Consider the following 20,893-nt stretch of genomic DNA (forward strand, 5'->3'; position numbering starts at 1 on the left):
GATGGACCCACCTTGCTTCTTGTGAGCCTAGTGAATCTGGGGCTGCTCTAAAAAGCACATTCTTTGCTCAAGGATGGGGAAAAAAACCAAAACAAAACAAAAAAACAACAACAACAAAAAAACCCAAATAAACAAAAAAAATTAGTAAGCTCAGTCCATCAGATTAAAAAAGCAGCCACTGCCCTTGTTCCTCAAGTAAGCCAGATGCCTTCTGGAATTCCCAGGATGCCAGGGAATGGATCACCTCCCTTCAGCAAAAGCCCATTTTTGTTCCATGTCTTCCAACTTCCTTCCTTCCCACAACCAACCCCCAACCTGGGCCCCAGGATCTTGTCCTTCAGCAGAAAGCCACATTTATGTGCTGCCTATTCCCAAAAACCAACCCAAGGGTCCTCTAAATTTCTTAAAGGGTTTGCTCTGTTGCAATATTTTGGCACAAAGGCCCCCATACACTATACCTGGTAAACTTTTATTCAGTTTAAGCTGTCACACCTGGGCATTGTGGCCTGGTGTGACACCAAGAACTCATCCAGAGGAAGGCAACACCTCAGGTGATGCTGCTGGAACAGCCAAAGCATTTGCCCCAGCTCAGGAGGAGATCCATCACCAGCAATTTTATTCCCTGTGCACTTTTTAATTGTTTTTTATGTTAACTTCTCTCGATGCCTTTGCAGACAACTTCAGCTCAAAGCATAAAGTGAACACTCACCCAAATTCTAAAAATTCTTACTGAGTGACCTGTGTGGGACTCAGCCTTGTGGGCCTGCAAAAGGAAAAAAAATGGGTGCCCACGTTTAGCTGTGCAAAATTTAGAGAACAGTTTAAATATATCAGCTTTTTGTTTGCAGTCCAAAGAGCAGATGGTGGTTTAAATATTTTTAAAAGGTTTGTATGGGATGGAGCACAGACCCACAGGAATGTCTCTCACCCTGTAAGACAGCACTGTGCAGTGATGTAATTATTGGACATAACTAATTAGATGTAATTATTTTCACTATTTTTTCTTTATTTTTTTTCCCTTTTAAATTTGCCTGGAGACAGGAACAAGGTAAAGTGTTGTCAGCTCTATGTTTCAAAGCCAACCTTTAACCCATTTCATCAGATAATTCCACTCTGACAGTTTTTTCCTTTGTCTGGGGAACAATTCCATAATTTACCTCTGTTAAGGAGTTTTAGGAAGTTGCATGTGTGCTAATGTACCTTGAGAGAAACACTTTTTGTAAACTGCACGAGTTCCTGACTAATTCCTTCAAAAAGAACTTTCCTTTCTTCCACAAACCAGCCGAATTTTCAAGAACTTGGAGAAGCACAGACGTGCAACATGTTAAAAACCGTGTAACCATGAATGGGGAAGGCACTCGGGTGTTTTAAGGCTCACCCGGTGTCTCGCACGGTGTTTTTGGGGCTGTTGCAGGAGCAGCAGCCAGCGGTGCCGCACAGCTGGAGCGGCTCCGAAGGCGCATCCCCAAAAGGTGAATTCGCTGCTCTCGGGGATAAAGAGCGGCTTTCCCTGCAAGAAAGGCGGCTCACACCGTGCTGCAGAAAACACTCACATCCCGCTGGAATGCACTGAATGGAAATAAAGCACTGTACGAGAGGGGTTCGCGCTGAGGTTCTTTATTGCCACAGCCCGGTTCGTGGGGACGCGGTGAGGCGGCGGGACCCCCCGTGCCTGCCGCGGGGCGATGGGGGCGATAATGGCGATAAGGGCGGCCGGAGCGATAAGCGCGAGCGGCACCCGCGCCCCGACCCCCTCCCCGCGCCATGACGTCACACCCCCCCTCCCCGCGCCATGACGTCACCGCGCCCCGCGCCTGCGCGAGCCCCCACCCCACTCTCGCCTCGCGCCTCCCCGGACCCCTCGAGCGGGCGGTTGGGGGCGTGGCCCCCCGCGCGCGTGCGCGCGCGCCCCCGGCGGCGCCCGCCCCCGTGACGGGTTTGCGTGACGGCGGCAGCGGGAGCACGCGCGCGCCCGCCCGCCCTTCGGTACCGCGAGCGCCTATCGCGACCGCCTGTCGCGACCGCCGCCTCTCCGCCGCCGCGTCCTCTTCGCGCCCGGGAGCAGAATCAGCGCCCGCGCCTGGGCTCCCCCCGCCCTTCCCCCCTCCCACTATTATCCTCCCTCCCGGCGCTCCCGCCCGGGAACGCGCGCCTCGCTCCCGCCCGGCGAGGGAGTGACCCGGCGCTGCCGCCCGCCCCGATCCCCTCCATGGCTCCCGCGCCGCCCCGCTGAGCCGGAGCCGCCCGCCGGGAGCCGCGGCTGAGCGCGGGAGGGAGGGGGCGGGAGGGGGGTGGGAGGCGGGGGCGCGGGGGGTGCGACACGCGCGGGGAGCGGCGGCGGCCGCGGCAGGAGGCGGAGGAGGAGCGGCAGGAGCGGGGAGTCCCGGCGCGGCCGCGGGAGCCCCGGGCGGGCGGGCGGCGCTGGGAGCGGCCGGGATTTACCGTGGTGGCGGTGGGCGCTGAGCGGCGGGGGAGCCGGGCGTCCCCGGGGCCGCCGCCTCTCGGGCTGAGCCCCCCCGCCCGGACCATGGCCGACGACGACGTGCTGTTCGAGGACGTGTACGAGCTCTGCGAGGTGATCGGCAAGTGAGTGCGGCGGGGAGCGGGCAGGGCTGGGCTGGGCTGGGCTGGGCGGGGGGCGCGCTGCCCCGCGCCCCCCGCCCGCACCGGGCACCGGGATGCTCCGCCCGGGACCCACCTGAGTCGCCGCCGGCGGCTCCGTGCGGGGCGCGGGTCCCCCCCCGTGGCCGGTGCCCACCGTCCTCGTCACACGGGAGGCGGAAGGGGGAGAAGTGACCCCATGTTTCCTCAGCCACCATGATTAACCACCTCGCCATCGCTCAGCCTGGCTGCAGCAAGCGGCAACCACTTCCCACCCCTTTTCTTCTCCTCCCCCCCAATATCCCATTCCTGGCACACCCATCAAGGATTGCCTCTTGGGGAAGGGAGAGGGAAGATAGCTCTCTCCGTAGATCCACCTATTCGCTGGGTGTCTGCATATTTGTGCGCCAGGTGTTGGGTTTTCCTCTTCTTTGCTGCATAATAACCGACTTGCTAGTGGCGCTCGGGTAGTGCTCGGTTCTCGTCCAGATCCATCACTGTGGCTCGTGTGGAAATGGAGGTGTACAAGGCAGGAGGAGTGCTTGGCCTTTTGAGTCTTATTATGCAACTGCTGTTAAACCGATGCTCGAGGCTTGTATGAAACCTGGGAGTTGAGGCAGCGGCTGGCGTTCCCCAGCTGCTGCTTCGGGTTACCGCTGTTGGATGAAAATGACAATCCGAGTCACCAAGAATATGCAGAGACTCCCCCAAATCAGATGGTGATAAAGAATTAAACATGAACTCCATTCTCCCCTGCCCCCATATTTCCGTGACTGCTCCGTTTTAAAATCCGTTCTTTATTTCTTCGTCGGTCTTTCATGTATTTTCTGTAGTTGTGTCTGTGTTGCAAAAAGGACAGGGAAGATACAGTGATACTGAGACTGCCTGGTTTTCTGTGTGTCTGATTCCAAAGCTGAGATTGCTCTGCAAACCTTAGTAGTGACACTGTTCAATGTGCCTGGAGTTTTCTTCTTCATGACAATGGATTTTATGAGAATAATTGAGCGTGTTTTGGTTATAAACAAAGAATGTTGCCTGCATGTATTCTCTTGCCCGCTCTCCACCCTGATGCTTTTCCATGTATGTGGAGTGTTGTCTGCTTTCAAAGCCAGGGCTAAAAATATTCCAGAAGTAATCTTTTCTCAGGATTATACTGAAATGCTGGTCTTGGACATAGCAGGTGGCTTTGTTGTCAGCAGAAGTTTCAGCACTCAGTTGTGTCGTTTCACAAGACACCACCACCTTGCTCCTACCACAACTTTTAAAAATATTAAGCTCCAAGGGCCTTGTTTGCCATCATAAATGGTATATTATTACAACTTGATGCTGTTGAGGAGCTTCTGTAGGAGCAGAACTGTTGTTATTAAAGGTGTTTTGAATGCAGTTTTTGGCACACTCCTTTCACAAGTGGTTTTATGCTAAGCACTGCAGTTCACACTGGGATTCATTCCTGCCCGGTTGCCATTAGCAGGAAGGTGCAGTGCTCATGCATGACCGCACACCCTTTCAGAGGATGGATGATCGATTCACTCGGGGCCAGATGTTTGCACATCTCCACCGAGTTTTTCTTCTGAGGCTGGAGAATTTCGAAGGGAGAGCTCTAAACCGGTGGATTAGGTGTTAGCTGCACAAGTTCCACACGAGATTTAGGTAGTGTAGAGAGTGTTGTGATGTAACTAGATGTAACAGATAAATATTGAATCACAGCAGCAGGGTGATGCCAAGAACACTGTAGCAAAAACAGGGTGTCTCACTGAAAATAGCAGCAGTGGTGGTGTGAAGGGCTGATAGCTGCTTGTGATTACTCAGGTTTTTCCGCACAGATGTCAAGTCCATCCTCTAAAAAAACCCAAACATTTAAAATATAAATACACAACTTTCATGTACAATTCATGAGTGGTATTCCTGTTTCTTTGCAATGCTACACAGGGATTTTTTTCAAGGGACCAGAGGTGCAGCATCTTTATTTAGCTTACAGATTCTGGGTACCACCTTGCCTGTCCATAAGAAACTTCACGAAAGCTACTGTACATCTGCTTTGAATTGCTACATATACATCTGACCAAGCATCTTTCAGTGAAACATACACTAAATGTCTGCATGTCCCTGGGATTTGTTATTGATTGATACAGTGATTTGGTTCTTGCAGCTAGCACATCTGTCTCTGATTTGCATTTTGGACACATGAAATACTCGAATGTGTAATTTATCTTTCCTAAATAGGTAGTTACCACTGTCACTTAAGGTAGTAAAAGGTATTTTCATAAAGGGTGTGGGAAAGAGGTCTTTGTAAAATGTCTGAGTGTTTAGTCAAAGTTCTCATACAATTTACCAGAGAAATCAGGAGATACTTTCTTGGCTGACAGCAGACAGTCCAATTTGTTGAGGCATATCCTGATCTTTAGGATAAGCTTTAAAAACTTCTAAATACAATAAACTGATAAGATTGACTTTGAGTAAATGCAGCAATAATAGCTTTTGGTGAGGAACAATTACAGGGTAGTAGTATATGAATGAATTGATGGGAATGACAATGATAAACTGTTTATTATGTGACATTTAGGGTGTTTAAGTTCTGCAAGCATGCATTTTTCATTTTTAAGGGATGTGGGTGGAAAGAAAGGCCAGGAGGGATAGAGAGAAATTCTAATTCATGTTTTCATTAGAAAAAAATGTTAGGAGAAATCTTATTTTGTATATATTTCCAGTATACCTTTCCATTGCTGAAAATACAAATTGGAATAACAATCCAAATTTCTTATTGAACTTTTTAAAGTGACATTTATGACACTAACATTAGTCATGTATTTTTATTTAACCAGACGTGTTATGTTTGAGGTTACCATCTTTTGAACTTGGCTGACACAAACATTCTTCAGAAAGAAATAAATTGAGGATTTCTTTTTTAGCCTTCAAAAATGTGTTAGCATATCTCAGGATAAGTGATAGTGATGAAAAATACAAGTGTATCATTTTTTTCTAACTTGTTTCCAGGTGACTTTGAAGAGATTCTCCCTGTGTATTGGTTGAGAAGTTGACAGTGTAAAATCTTTAAGGCTATTCCTATGTGGATCAGACCATGTGTTTGATTGACAGCTCACAGATAGTAGTGCTAAGTGTACTTGTTTATTTTTATTAGAATTTTCATTCAAAATGCTTTGAGTAGTTTATAAAATGTAGTAGGTGTAAAATTGAAACTTCTTGGCTACTCGTGCAGACTGTTCTATCAGAGAAGCTCCATGTACCCATAGCAGGAGTTTTCTTCATGCCAGAGAGAGAATGCCTGTTGTCAGTAGGTGTTGAATCTAGAAGGGTGAGGCAAGGTTTTTATGATAGAGCCTTGTTCTGCAAGGACTTTATTTTAAATTATCTGGTTTTACGTTTCTGTACCTCTTAAGATCCATATCAGTTTATGTTAGCATTAGAGGAGAACCATAAAGATTGTCTGACCTTTCTAACAGTAGGACTTACTTAAAATTTCTCCAAATGTTTAAGTTGTAAATACAGTGAGATAAAGATGACAGTCATTTATTTGTGTTTGAAAGGGCTGTGGTCACAATTGAAGTCATTAATCCTGGGGTGCATTAGGCAGAGCACGGCTGGCAGCTGGAGGGAGGGGATCCTGCTCCTCTGCTCTGCCCTGTGAGGATTCCCTGGAGTGCTGGGTCCTGTTCTGGGCTCCTCAGGACAGACATGGAGCTGGACTGGGTCCAATGGAGGGTGATGAAGATGATGGAGGGACTGGAGCATCTCACTGAGGACAGGCTGAGGGAGCTGGGCCTGTCCAGCCTCAAGAAGAGAGGGCAGAGAGGGGCCCTGATCCCTGTCAGTGTCTGCAGGGAGGGTCAGGGCATGGACCAGGCTCTGCTCCGTGGGGTCCAACAATGGGACAGGAACTGATGCCACCTGAACATGAGGAAGAATTCCTTCACTGTGCAGTGACTGAGCACTGGAACTGATTGTCCAGAGAAGGGCTGGAGTCTTCCTCACTTGACATGTTCCGGACACATCTGGACACATCCTGTGCCACGTGCTGTGGGATGACCCTGTCTGAGCAGGGAGGTGGGACCAGATGACCCATGATGGTCCCTTCCAGCCTGATCTATTCTGTGACATCAACAGTCACTTAAACTACATTTTTGTAATTTTTTTCTTCTGTGTGTGGGCTGTATGTGCCATCCCTGTGTGTGTAGTAGTGCAGTTGTTGGCATTTCCAGTACCCAAGGATACCATGATGTTTAGTGCTAATGCTGTCCGAGCTTCCAGGACATTCTCTGCAGTCTTGGTTGAGGCTAATCCTGTTCTGCACTGCACGTGTGAGGATTTTAGTTTGTTGTCATCCCTCTTTGCTCTGTGATGGGATGAATCTCTCTGCTTGGGCTCTTCCGTCTAGTAAAGAATAGTTAAAGGGCAAGAACCAGCAGGCATTGCTCCCTTCATCCTTCCACACTGATAACACAGCTGGAACGCCACAGATGAGAGCTGAGGATGCAAAGTCATGGGACAGGGTTTATTTATTTGTTTGGTTTTTTTCATTAAAATTTGAAGGCTTCTAGCCCACTGAAGTCAGACAAGGGGTGGTGGTTGCAATTCCATCCTAAGCTCTTAGCTGGAGTTGGAGATGCTTTGAATTTATGCCTCGGTCTGGGAATGTTCAGGGAAAGGATGACAGAGCTTGTGGATTCCTTATCCAAGAAATACTGAAAACTTTTAATAATTGTAATTATTGTGGTAACAAAACTGTGTAGGGGTATTTTGATGGTTTCAGTGGTATTGTTTTTCATTATTGTCTCCATTTTCACTCACAGGAATTAGAGTGCTGTTGCCTCTCAAACATACTTCTGGTCTAGTACACTGTTGAGATTTTGCATTTCCTGTAAAACCAATGCAAATAACTGATGGGTGTAATTAATGACAAATCAAATGGAAATGTGTATGTACTCACTGTTTGTAAAGGGGGGAAAGGGAGTTTCTTTGGGATATGGCAACTGATTTGTCTAGTTCAGCTTTTGAGTTTTTTTAGTGCTGTTTGAAACTCTCTGTTAATAAAACATTCTTGGCTGTTGTCACTGTTACAGTACATAAGAGTAACAGATTATAATAAATATTTGATTTAAGCATGAGGTCATGATGTGCAGTTCTTCAGGAAAGTAGTGGTTGATTATTTGTAGTGTATAATTGCTAGAGTATAACCTTAGGTAAGTTATTCTGCCATGGATTTTAGCTGTAGCAGTGACCCATTTCTACGTAAGAGGCTCTGCCTACTTAAGAGAAGCAGCTGAACACCGAATCGAATGAACAAACCTGGTTGCAGAGTACATTTCAACCACTACTCTCTATTTGTGCAGCTTTTTCTGATATTGATAACCAGCAGCACTCCTGTGTAGCTCCTTGAGGAAGAATTCCTTCGTGGAAAGGGTTGCTAAGCATTGGAATGAGCTGCCCAGGGGGTGGAGGAGTCACCATCCCTGGAGCTGCTCATGAGCTGACTGGATGTGGCACTCATGCCATCTTTGGTTGGGTTGACAGAGTGGGGATGGGTCAGAGGTTGGAATTGATGATCTTGGGGGTTTTTTTCCAACATAAATGATGCTGTGATTCTTATGATGTGCAGCTGTGGTGATTGGGAAGTTGAGGATTGCTTAAGAGGGGAGTTTGGAGGGGCTCGATCTGGGAAAATACAAGCTGAGAAAGATTGTGCAGGAGCTTTGTAAATGTGTTTATGTGTTTAAACACCCAAGAGAAGGAAGCCTTAAAAATGAGCAAATCTGAGCAGACTAGTCCTGTGTAATTTCAGCTTTCAGCCTGAAAGTTTGAAGATTTTAGACCAATTCACTACTGAGATTCTGGATCAGATGTCTGTGAGAAGTTGTGGGATGAAAAAAGTGACCTTGACTTGAAGATTTGATAAGTTAGATCATTTTATTGAAATAGTATGGAGCTTCAGAAAAATGGGGGCCAGGCTTCAGGACCCAAGTGATTCTTGATTCAATCTTCTGAATTTCAATTCAAACATAGTACTTAAGATAAAATGCTCTAGGATAAAGAAATATTAGGGAAAGAAGAGAGACACTTTTTTTGTCAACAGCCACTCACGTACTTAGCCCTCTGTGTGGTACACGGTGCTTTTTTATAATCTTTTATGCAGATGTCACTACTATGAAAGGTAATCAAGCATTATTAACCTCAGTATGATGTTTCCAAAGATCATTTCTCAGAAACTTGTAGTTATATTAAATGTGTCATCTAAAGAAGGATGACTCCAGAAACGAGTGGTTGTTATAAGTAGGTATTTCGTGCCGAATTGTGGAGTTGATAAAAATAACTCTCATGAATGAAGGGAGTACTTTTTTTTTTTTTAATATGCAGCGTGACTATCAACATGGCCAGAACTATCATCCCTACCTGTTTAAAAAATTAAACTTACTTCTTGAGATAGTGTGTCAGCTATTCCCACCAAAAGAACTGCAAGGAGCTTTTATTTTTCTTTGCCTACATCAGATAAGTGTGTAAGAGGAAACCTTGGTAAGGCATCTAAACATGGGGAGAGAGTGCCTTGAGTTCAGCATGGCTGTAAGCTGAACTGTGCTTTGTGTGCCAGGTTGGTACCTTCTGTTCATAAACTTGTGCTGCATTCAGGGTGGTTGCAGTGTCCTTGGGAGGTGTCTGTTGGTGCAAGGAATGCTGCCCTTGTTGCAAACAGCAGTGCACAGCAGAACTGTGGCGTTTCAGTTACCTTTGTGTTACTGTGTATTTAAGATCTCTTTTACCAGTACCTTTTTTTGGAGGTGGAAACAGTGAAATAAGGTTAGAATAATTTTTGGAGCTTGACCATAAAAGACCTTTACATTGTAATAGGGGTTTATTTTTTCACTTCAGTTTGTATGAGAAGCAAAGTCTTTCTGGAGATATTACTAAAAACCTTTTACAGGATAAATTTAGGACTAAAAGGACTGAGGACTATTGCCTAATATATTCTCACAGGACAGAATTGAATGTACCTTGGTTAACAAGTGCCTTGCTCTTTTATTTTCATCACTTTTTTCTAGAATAGGATAAGAAGGGGTAGCCAGCAAGGTAGTCCATATGCTCTGTCTTTTGTTGCAGTGGGGCTGTGCTTTTCTTCCAGGTGTAGGATTTGTCAGAATTCTTGTGTTATCAATATTTTGCCAATTTCTGTTTTGACTTAACTTTTTCAGGAGTCAGTAGTTAGAACATGTTTTCAGGACCTGAAAACATTATTAGTTGATGCATAGTTCTTACAAATTCACAAAGTTCATTGTCTGTTTAAGAAGTTCTGAATATTTGCCTTCCACCAGGGATTCTAAGTAGCATTTGGTTGAATAGATTTTTACTTGGCTCCTTCACCTGTTTCTTTGACTACCCAATGGGAGGTCACTGCTTGCAGCTACTCTGATTTCATTTTTAACTAACATTTCCATTTTCTTTTCTGATTATGTGGACATAAGCAGTTATTCCTAGCATTTAATAGTGAGTAAATTTCCTAGGATATGTGAACTAAGAAAGTTTTACAAAACTTTCCTCTGAACAAATTTTTTAGAATTAAAAGCTGGGGTGTACAGGCATTTACAGTGGTTCAAAATGTGTTCAGTTGTTTGGAAGCACTTTAAGGCAAGTTGCAAAACTAGTTTTATCCTATCAAAGTGTCAGTTTTGCTGCAGCTGAGATTAAGAAACCCTTAGAATTTCAAAATGTGCCTTTCCTAGGAACACGTTATTCTAGGGTAACTTGTGACTTCATGTAAATTCAGCTACCAGAGTTTGGAAGGCAGTTGGCTTTTTGCAAGTTGAATTTTTGTTCCAAAGATCACTAGGAGTAAGGAAGGAAGTCTTAACTGTAGAGAGGTTGAGGCTTTTCAGGTACAGTCTGTAAGATATTCAGAACTTGATGAAATCTTTTTCTAGGTGTCTTGTTATTTGGGTCTGTGAAGTAGACATAAGGCCACCAAAAGCAAAAAAAAAAAAAAACCAAAAAAAAAAAAACCAAAAAACAAAAAACCCAGAAAAATCTAAAGAACTTCTTCTAAAAGTAAGTTCAGCTTGTCCTGACGATCTCAGAACTTAGGCATGTTCCTCTGCCTCCTTTTTTCTCCCACTTTCATTTTGGGGACAGGGTTTACAACTGGAACCTTTGGCTGTGTAACTGCTTTACTTCCCTTTACTCCCTGCTTTACTCAGGGAAATTCTGATCATCCAAATGGAGTTGTCAGCTGCCCGCTTTCTCCTTTGTATTTTGGCTCCAGATGTTGCTGCTGATACTGAACAGGGGGGAACAGTTCTGAACTGTAGGAAAACACTCATTTACACTCAATTAGAGGGATCAATACATCTGTAAATGGAAGGGATAGTGAAGAAGCAAGTGAGGTAATCTTATCTCCCTTCTTGAAACCACTCCTCCACCCCCCTCCTTCTGGTTAGGAGAAGATGATGGAGGAGGTGGGAGTGAGGGTGGCCTGTGAGGATGACAAACAGTTTAGGAAATTATGTATTAAGTGACATGATCTTTTCTACATCAATAGTGATCCAAGCTAGTAATTTTTCCTAGAAAAGAGCTTTGTGGAGCTTTTTTTGCCAGGGTTGAACTTGAATGCAGCAGCAGCAGCAGCAGATAGGTTGTGTTTGGATGTGTTTAGAAGAGACCTGTCTGCTCAGCACTGGTCTGGCTGCATGCAGAGCAGGAACCAGGGTGGCAATTGAGGTGAAATCCTGCACCTCTGTGATCCTGCAGCCTCAGCAAGTGTATCATAGTTCAGGAAGGAGAGCTGTGACAAGCTGTAGCTGTGCTGGAGGTTGTTTGTGTGAACATGGCAGTGGTACCCTTTCTCCTCCTTGTGCCCTGTGTGAGCAGTGTGTGAGGGCATCTTGGTGACAGAAGCTGAATTCAGTTTGCTGCTGCTGGAAGAAGGAGGTGTTGCTCTCGGAGATCTTGCTCTGTTTATGTGCCCTGAGTGATCCACGCTTCCCCTGTGCCAACTCCCACATTCACCTGGTCTGTATGAGCCAGGTGCACCACAGAAATTGTGGTTTTTCTGCTGTTTTTGCTGGCTTCACCAGACCTACAGTGCACTCAGGGCTTGCTCAAGGTGGAAGACTCAGGGATGGAGAGAGATAAAGTGTGCAGGCACCTCTCTCCTCTTCTCACCTTTGGCAGCAGTGAATTACTATGACCATAACGTAAAATGCTTTGTTAGTTTTTTTTTTTTAAAGAATGTTTGGCTTTTTTGTATAGTCAGGAAGTTAGCTTCCAAACCCTTTTCTGCAATAATCCAGACAATGGTAAGGAAAGGACAAGGAAAAAGGGAAACAGATTACCTTTTTTTGAGGGGAAAGGAAACATTCCAAATTAACATGCAATTATTAACACACACACACACACACACAAAAAGAGTTGTTTTTATGATCTTAATTTGTTTTTTCCTTCTTCCTATACACATATTCCTATTCCCTGTAATTAAAACCAAGCACTAACTTTACATCAGGACCTCACTTCATTCAGGATTTTAATTGGTGACACAGCCAATTAAAATTAGGAAGGCAACTGACTCTGGAATTTTTATTTGTTGAATAGTTGAATTAATTCTTTGAAGTATATTAGCTTCTGACATGGTTAGATGTTCTTCAAATGTGCATGTGCCTTGTTGGGTCCTTCAGAACTTGAAAAGTTCACAGTTGAGTGTACTCTGAACAGCAAGTGTGCTTTGATGTTTGTGAGTAATTCTAATCTTTATAGAAACCAAATCTGTTACTTCTCGTTCTGGTGTGATTTTGTGCAAAAGCTCTGATAACGTATTTAGCAATGTTGAAGAAATTTAAAACCAAAGTTTTTCTAAGCCACCTATTTTCAGATTTTGTTTTGCTCTAAACTTAAATGTAAAATGTATTGTATTGATCAAGAACTTGTTTCAGTAAAAATATCTGCCTATCTGTCAATTTGTTTTTTGTTTGGGTTTTTGTTTGGGTTTTTATTTCCCGTCTTTTTAGTAAAAGTTCTGTGTTAGTGCATCTGGATCAAGTTTAGATTGAAAATTACTAACTTCCATTTACAGAAAACTGTTTACCTTTCTACAGCCCCTAAACTACGAGTAACCTTTTTTCTTAGTGTGTTTCTGCAAATATCTTAATTTCAGACCTTCAGCATTACAGACATGACAGGAACAAAAGGGGCTTTCAAAACTGAAGGTCAGACAGAACAGTATTGTTCTGTTAGAGCTATTGGATTAAGATTATTTTCTTACTTTTTCCTTTCTGGAGAAAGCAGTTATCTGTTGGCTGAGTTTCTCGGATGTTCAGCCCTTAAGGTTCAATTATCTTTAAAAGCATAAAGTAAACAGGGTGCTTAAAATATCAGAAGTTCTTTCCCTAATCTTAGATCTCAAGTGTGTCAATTTTTTTATCAGCTGCAGGCACTTGTAATTGTAAAGTATTCAAAACTTCCTAGCTGCCTTTGAGATACACTTTGAGGATGCTTCCTCAGCTCCTGCAGATGAATCTTCTTACTTGGATTCCTGGTTTGAAGTTTTCCAAAGTTCAAGTTGTCTGTTTGCTGTGTTGATAAGGGGTGTTTTCAAATAGATTGCTGACTGTAGAGTTGTTTAGTGTTGTGTGTTTGAAATACTTAAAATTTGCTCAGAACAGGGACTGAGAATTGGATTTTTGCTTTGTGAAGGTGATCATCATGGATGCTTTGTTTCCCTTCTTAGTGGGTCTGGCGATACTTAAATAATTCCATAAAACATTGGCTGGGAGTTTTGATTCCCATATTTTCTATCCTGGTGAGTGCTTTCACAGGCACTGTGTGCCAGGGAAGGATTTTAATTTGAGTGTCCTGATTTTGGGAAGATTGCTCCAAGCACTGATGATGCAGTGGCATGGACTGACAAGTTCTGAGAACACGTCCCAGGTGGCAGCAAGGCAAAATCCACAGCAGAATGTTGGTTTGGGTATTCTCCATGAGCTATGATGTCTCTTGGGATGGTGCTTTTCAATATCCAGGATCCTTTAGGTGTTGTGTTAAACAGCAGAAGTATAATCTGAAATTATTCTCAGGGATGCAGTTAAGCAGAAAGGGATGAAACTTCTGTGATTCTTTCCCTGAATGTTAGTTGGATTTCACAATGGGACTTAGTTTCTCATATTGCTAATGTATTTTGTAAAAATTTAAAGTGTTCCAGAAAACTAATTTGGGAAATTCTCTTCTCAAAACCCATCTGTATCCAGCTTCCCAGTATTTGTTAAAGCTGCAAAGACAAGAAAGAATGTAAGAGTAATACCTTCCTGAAATGTGGTTTCATATATATGGCTGGAACATTCAGAAATCAGTGATTTGTGAGAATGTTGATGCATGTTAGAATTTAAACGTGTATTTTGCTGAAAGCTGCTTTAAAGTTCTGCTTCTCATATGTGCTAATTGATCTGTGATGTTTTTGCATTTAAAAATAGAGCTTTGCAGTGGTTTGTAGCTGTTCTTACTGATAGGTTTCCTTTTTTTTTGTCACTGTTTGAAAAAGGAAAAAAGAAAAAACAGTTTGAAATGTTTGCCATTTGGATAAAGCTGTATGAATTACTCAGAACTTGCCTTTTCATTTAACTTTTCCTCTTACACTCAGATGCTAGCTTGAGACTTTGCTGCCATCTCTAGTTTCTTGATGAAATTTGTCTTGAGCTGCTGTTTGTTCCTGCATTTTCATCTGTATTTTTAAAAAGACAGATTTTGGCTGGATTTCATGGCTGCTGTTAGAAGAATTTGTTTTGTATAACTTATATCAGTGAGGAAAATAGATGTCCCCTGTGGTTTTTTCCTCTGAGAATACATTAGGGAGTTTTTCTAAGGAGAAATATCTTGTATACTTAATATCTTGTATTCTTCTTTGTTTCACCTTCAGATACAGTTTTAGTTAATAAGCCAGCTTCCTGCATTTTTGATCTCATTTTGTCTGTTAAATTTTGTAAGTCTTCTGTTACTGTATTTACTGTGATAAAGACAGTAAATTCTGTCTTGGTTGGTTATTGAATACAGAACAGTTTTGGGTTTTGCTGGTCTCTTCAGTACCAGCATTTTATTTCCAGTTTGAGTGTCAATACACCTGAATGGTTTTTAAATGTTTCTTTGCCAGTTTTCATTCTTTTAGCATTTCTTTAGTAATGTGACACTCCTCGGTAGCTCTGCCAAAGCTTCATTCTGGATTTTTTTTCCTTGCTTTGCCTCATATTTCTTTTCCTATCAGTGACAACTTTTCCTAACAACTTGTATACAAAGTTTCACATGGTGTATTCTGGCTTAGACTGAGATCTCCTTCAGTTTTGTTCAGTCTCACTGGGCTCCCCGCAGACTCTAGGACGGCTGTCAGTCACAATTTTGCTCCCATGGAAACTGGCTTGCTGCAAAATCAAACTGCAGTTCCAGTGTCTGAAACCTGAGCTAACAAAAGGTTTCTCAGAGTTACGAGAACCTTTGAAAAAGTGTCATCATTTTACAGTTTTATCTTTGAATCTCCAGCCAACTGAGACTGTAGTGTTGAGATGTTGAGACCTGTGTTTGTTTTCTGTAGAGAGAGTGGTACAGGGTAACCTGTTCTGTTACTGTCTTAAAGTCCTGATGACAGTTCAGGTATTTAATCTGACTTTTTTCTGTTTTGTTTTGTTTTGTTTGTTTGTTTGGGGTTTTGTTTGTTTGTTTGTTTGTTGAACTGGGGTTTTTTCCCCTGTAATAGCTGTAGAGGAAAGTGTTTTCTTTCCACAGGTTGACTTTGCCTCTGCAGCATGGAAAAAGTAAAATTGTCTGGCTTCAGTGCTTCTGCCTAGAATTCAAGGAGGAGAGATGGTTCTCTGCAGTGGAACTGTGTTCCTGTGAGCATGTGTGGAAGGAGGAAGTTTATCTGGTCTCTTCTCACCAGGGGGAAATAAGATCTTGGCCTGCTTGTCTTAGCAACCATTATTCTCTACCCAGTCAGTTTCTGGGAAAATAAGGGTTTTTCAGCAACAACACTTATAAACCAAGTGTCTCATACCTAAAAAGTATAAACCAATAAAGTTTTAAGAGTGGAACCTGCTCCACTCTTTCCTGTATACTCTAATTAGAAGAAACCGCTTTTTGTATTTTTCACATTTTCTACTTTCTCTAATCACGGTGATTTTGCATTAAAAAATGCTGCTTTTTTTTTCCTTGTTGCTTTCTTTAGGCAACATAATGTCTTACAGGATAACTCTTGAAATCTCAGGAAAACTTACATACCTATTGCTCAAGTTAATGGACTTCAGAAATACAAATCTCCAAGAGAAAGGAGAAAGTTGTATCTCCAAAGTCTCATCTTGTGCAGGAGTTCATGTTTTGTGGAAAATGTTACACCAGTAAACTCATTGGAAGAGCTGTGTGATCCTGCCCTGTTAGTATGTCAGAGATGATACCCACTGTATGTAGGGTTGGGGTTTTTTTAAATTTATCCACATGTAAATGGGATGGTAAAATGCTTCATTTTTTTGCCCATTCTCCTTCACTTCTAACAAACACAATTATTACCTTCTATCCTATCAGCTTAAATGCTCTTTGGAAATGTGTTGTTTATAAAGCTTCAGAAAATATTCTGTTCTTTAATGATGTGCAAAAATCTTTAATCAGCATTCCTGCTTGTGAGCAGCTCATGAGCAGCTCAAATGCACAGAGGTGTGCTAAGTCCAAAATCACATTTGACTGAGTGCTAATTAAGTAATTTCACTTGTTTCCAGTTAAGACCCTGCAAAATGTGCAAAACCCCTTATATTTTTGTCTGCCTTAATGGATGGGAGCTGAGTTGTTACAGCCAGAATCAGGAGCACATTGTTGATCCTGGCATCCTTACTGCATGCCAGAAGTGAGAAAGAGGACAGTGTGGATCTGATGTGGAAGTATCCTCTATTTTTGTGGTTATTGTTTTGTTCCCCAAGTAGTTCCAGATGTTTTCAGTCCTCCCTAGTCCTGTTTCGCAGTAGAGCATGTCTTATGTTACTCCTTTTTAACAGGAAGGGCTATTGTTCAGTATTAGTGAGCTAGTAATCAACAAGGTAAATATGGTTTGGAATGATCCAGTGTGCAAAATTCTCAGTGTTTATCAATGTTTGGTGCTATTCAGAGTGGACTGAAAAAGTTTTCAGCTTCTCAGTATTATGTTGAAGGTGAGTTGCTAATTAAAATTAATTAGCATATGCTCTTTTACCAGTTAAAATGGTTTCTTGATTTAAGTTCTTGGGAAAAGGTGTCTAGCAGTAGAGATTCTAACTATAGTCAGATAGTTCTTATAAAACCAGTTTATTTAAATTGTGGTCCATGTTAGTTTATGTAAAGAGTTGGTAACGTTTATGCAGTGTATGAAAAGCCTACAACGTTCTGTAGGCAGTTCTGTAAAATGGGAATTATCTCCTTATGAGGAAGTTGACACAGCAAGTAGTACAAATATTCACAATATTAATATCACAGCTCAAGTTTATCTTTGTCTTGTCCAAGAAGGAGTTTCTGTGCAAGTGTTCATTTTCAAAGCTTTTTATGTAAAATGTATACAATGAAGTTCTTAAAAAACCCAAAAAAATCTTATCAAGCAGTGTTCCTTGAGGTGGATGCTCCCACCCCTTTTTCTCATTTTTGTTCATATTCTTGCTCTTTTGGGTGGCTAAACTAGACTGATGGAAAAAATCAGGATTAAAAAATGTCTTTCTCCCCTCACCCCTTCCTAGGTTTCCCACTCAGTAATTTTCTTCAGGGACTTTGGCCAGTTTTCCAAGTACACTGCAATTACTCTTAAAACTTTAATCTTCACCTGGATAGGAATTAGGGAGCAGTGGAAACCATGAAAACAGTTGAACCAGGAAACCAGTTTATCAGAAAGAAGATTACAAGTCTGTGTCTTTGGAAGGAAAGCACAGATTATACTTTTTTTTTTTTAATCTCCCAGACAAATATTTTCTGCTTCTCAATGGATTGATTACATGTGGTTGTCATGTGCTGGAAAACATCAGTGGGAGAAGGGACATTTCAGTGATGCTGCCTTAGTGGTACTTGGAATGTAATTTGTCACAGAGGGATATCACATAGATAACACAATTATCTATTCCTTGAGTGTCACATGTAGAAATTCATTTGTTGAGAACCAGACCAGCACCTTTCTTGAATGATCCAAAGAAAAAAAAAGCATGTGGAGAAGGATCAGGAGGTCATTAGCAGTTTTGAATATACTTATTTTGTTAAAGTGCTTTTAGTTTGGCATAGCATTCCTCCAGTTTGTATTTGAAGTCACATTTGGACTAAACCCTTGAGAGTAAAGCAGTTGTTTTAAAGGTCTGTTTAGGCAGATACCTGCAGAAAGGACAAGAGTGTAAAGGTGGAATTTTCTAGCCATATGAAGGGAGTCCTTTCTCCTTAAGAGATGAAATGAGCAAACAGTTGGAAATAATCAATATTGTAAGTAAAGCTCAACCCCAGGTTACTGCTACCCTGGACATACAATTGAACTGTGACATCTGTGAACTATCTAAAATGATTTCTAGATACCTTATAGCACTCTCTTCATGGATTGTTTTTATTCTGGTTTTGGTTGTAGCAGTTGGTGTTGAGTAAGATTTTGATAATAAATTGGGGGGTGGGAATCACCCCCTTGGTATTTGGAGAGAGCTGATCCAAGGTATACAGGAATTTGTATTTAATTTGCATTCCAAGTCTGCACCCAGAGGGAAGGGAAGAAGCAAGATCTGACTCTCAAGAGGTGTGTGCAGTATTGCTTTTGTCTTTTCAGTTGAACTTTAATTTAAAACTGGGGAAGGGGGCTTTGAGTATTCAGTCTGTAGTATCTGTTTGCATTGAGAATCAGAAGTGGGATCTCCATTACTAGAGGTAGTTGAGGTGGCAGCTCTTGACCTACTCAGCTGCTTCACACTTGAATGTGGAGAGGAAAAGCAGATAACTGTGACCATCATCCTTCCTGGTGCTGTCACTGGGTCTTCAGGTAGGAGTAAATCAGACTCAGTTTTTTGCAAGGTAGGATAGAATTGAAATAAATGCTTTAACAAACTGATGAAAGAAAACCTTGCTGAGCTGCTGCAAATCCTTATTTTAATTAGTACATTCAATTCTGAAATATGGCCTAAGCTTCCCCAAGAGAGTTTTATAATAAGCTGATAAATGTCTGTGGGGGCAAAAATGGGTTTATTCATTTGCTTATTTTTAAAGCACATGCATAGCATAATTTTCAGTATATTGGGGGAAAACCTAGAGTTTTATAGAAACTACTTGGCCATAAATTCTTCCTTTCAGCATTCAGCCTCACTCCAGCTGGGAAGGTTCATGTGGAACAGCCTTGAAACTTTTTTCTGCCTCTTGTTGCTGTCCTGAAGCTGCATCTGCACCAAAGGCTGTGGCAGATTTATCATCTCCTGCCGTGTCTATAGAAGTCTTTCGCCACAGTCCCAATGTGTATTTCAGTTGTCTTTTGCCAGTTTCTCATTGCCAAGACTGAGCCTTGTCTGCACCCAGATTTGAGACAGGTAGATGCATTTACTGTAGCATCTGCAAGCCTCTTTTATTTTGCCTTCTACTGTTGTTATTATTATTGTTGTTGTTATTATTATTACTGTTGTTGCTGTTGTTACAGAAGTAGCTGGATGTTATGTTTGTGAGAATTTGTTTTAATTCCATTTCTAGGACTTCCCTCCTTTGACTTGTCTTCAGGTTTTAACAATGAGTGAACACTATCAGATACCTTACATCAGAAAAAGTAATATATACTCAGAGAAAACTACCTGCTGAAATATTTTCATGCTGTTCTGTCCAGGCTAAAGATGTCATTTTTTGCTTTTTTTGGACCTATCACTCATACTGTGCTGCCAAGTTTTATCTTAATTAGTATTTTGCCATTGCTGCTTTAAGATGAATAAAACAATTACGTTTTTCCAAATATCCCCAGTGCAGATGTTTTTGGAACACATTCACATCTCTTATGGGTTATTACACAAAAAAGCAAATTAAAAGTTTGAGCTTTTTTATTGTGACAATCTGAAAGGATACTTATCTGTGGTTTAATGGCATTGAGTTAGTCATTGGGCTTTTTGTCCTGGTAGCAGTAAATAGGCAGTTTCTAGGGATGAAGTTCTACATTAAAAAAAAAAAGCTTTATATTTCTACAATGTCATTTCATTCTTTTTTCCCCTCAGAATTAGCTTTAGTCCTATAATGTGCCTGCTAAAGTCATTAGTGAGTTGCAGCCACTGCTTTTGACAAAGAATCTACATCTGTGTATTAAATGGAATTGATTCAGGCTGTGTTTAGACCAAAAGTTTTGCCCAAATTCTCCTTGGAGAAGCCTGGCAGAGCCTTGGCTGTAGGCTGTGGTTCACTTTGTAGATGTTCTGGTGTCTTTATGTACTTTTTTAAAGCTTTCTATGTACGTTAATTTCACATTGTGTTGAAAAGAATTGATAGTTACATTCTGGAGCAGTCAGGTGTGGAGCTCTGCAATCCTGCTGTTCTAGCTCGGTGATTCTGTATCCAAAAATACACAATTCTACAGGTAGTGGGGGATTTAGATTGTATTCTTGCCTGTGAAGGAAACTGCAGTTTACAGGTTGGTGCTTTTAATTCTGTTTATTCATCTTGTTCCATGCTGCTCTAAGGAAGAGCACTTCAGTCCATTAAAGTGTGATGTGCTCCTTCTGGCTGTTTGTGTACAGTTCATTTCATGAATGCTGGGTTTTGGTTTGGTGTTTTGTGGTTTGGGATTTTTATTTGCTTTGAGGAGTCAGTTAGGTTTATTAATTTTTCCAGGTGAATTGTCTTTTGTGCAATAATAACTGGTTCAGCTTGTATACAAAGATATATCATAACAAAAGTAGTAGAGGTTAAAACTGAAGAATGTCATTGACAGTCATAAAGAGAGCTTTAATGAATCCAGAAAAAATGGTAGAAAAAGAAGGAGAATAGATGCCAATATTTAAAGAAAACTGACCTAGAATTCTTTGGAATTGATTATAGTTGCATTTTAGATCCAACATACAAAACTGCTATAAGGTGGATAAATACAAAAAATGAAGACTGTAGGAAAGCAGAAGCAAAAATGTTCTAGAGCATACAAGAGTAAAAATTCCTTTGTTTTCTCACTCAGAATTACTGTGTTATAATGTTTTATGGAAAGGTATGAAAAAGCAGTCATTGGTACAGACAATACATTGGAAAAATAATAATTCTAAAAGTTCCTGCAGCAGCTTTTAAATAAGTGACTGATTCATTGTTTATGTGTGTTTGGTAAGTGAAGAAC

The 20,893-nt window shown here is 41.7% G+C and overlaps 1 protein-coding gene across 8 annotated transcripts in view; it reads left to right on the top strand.

Moving 5' to 3' along the window:
* Positions 1-1,954: 1,954 nt before the first annotated feature.
* CASK (calcium/calmodulin dependent serine protein kinase) overlaps positions 1,955-20,893 on the top strand; it is a 187,368-nt gene continuing 168,429 nt past the window's right edge. For 5 of the 8 annotated variants that reach the window (XM_074534522.1, XM_074534523.1, XM_074534525.1 and 2 more), the window contains exon 1: positions 1,956-2,586. In XM_074534522.1, coding sequence (XP_074390623.1) covers positions 2,528-2,586 — 59 coding nt within the window. In that variant the 5' untranslated portion in view covers positions 1,956-2,527. Of the gene's footprint in view, positions 2,587-20,893 lie in introns of all 8 variants that reach the window. The other 3 variants (XM_074534519.1, XM_074534520.1, XM_074534524.1) reach the window with 2 other exon arrangements.

Source organism: Zonotrichia albicollis, chromosome 2 (genome assembly GCF_047830755.1).
Source record: "Zonotrichia albicollis isolate bZonAlb1 chromosome 2, bZonAlb1.hap1, whole genome shotgun sequence".
NCBI classification, from domain to species: domain Eukaryota; kingdom Metazoa; phylum Chordata; class Aves; order Passeriformes; family Passerellidae; genus Zonotrichia; species Zonotrichia albicollis.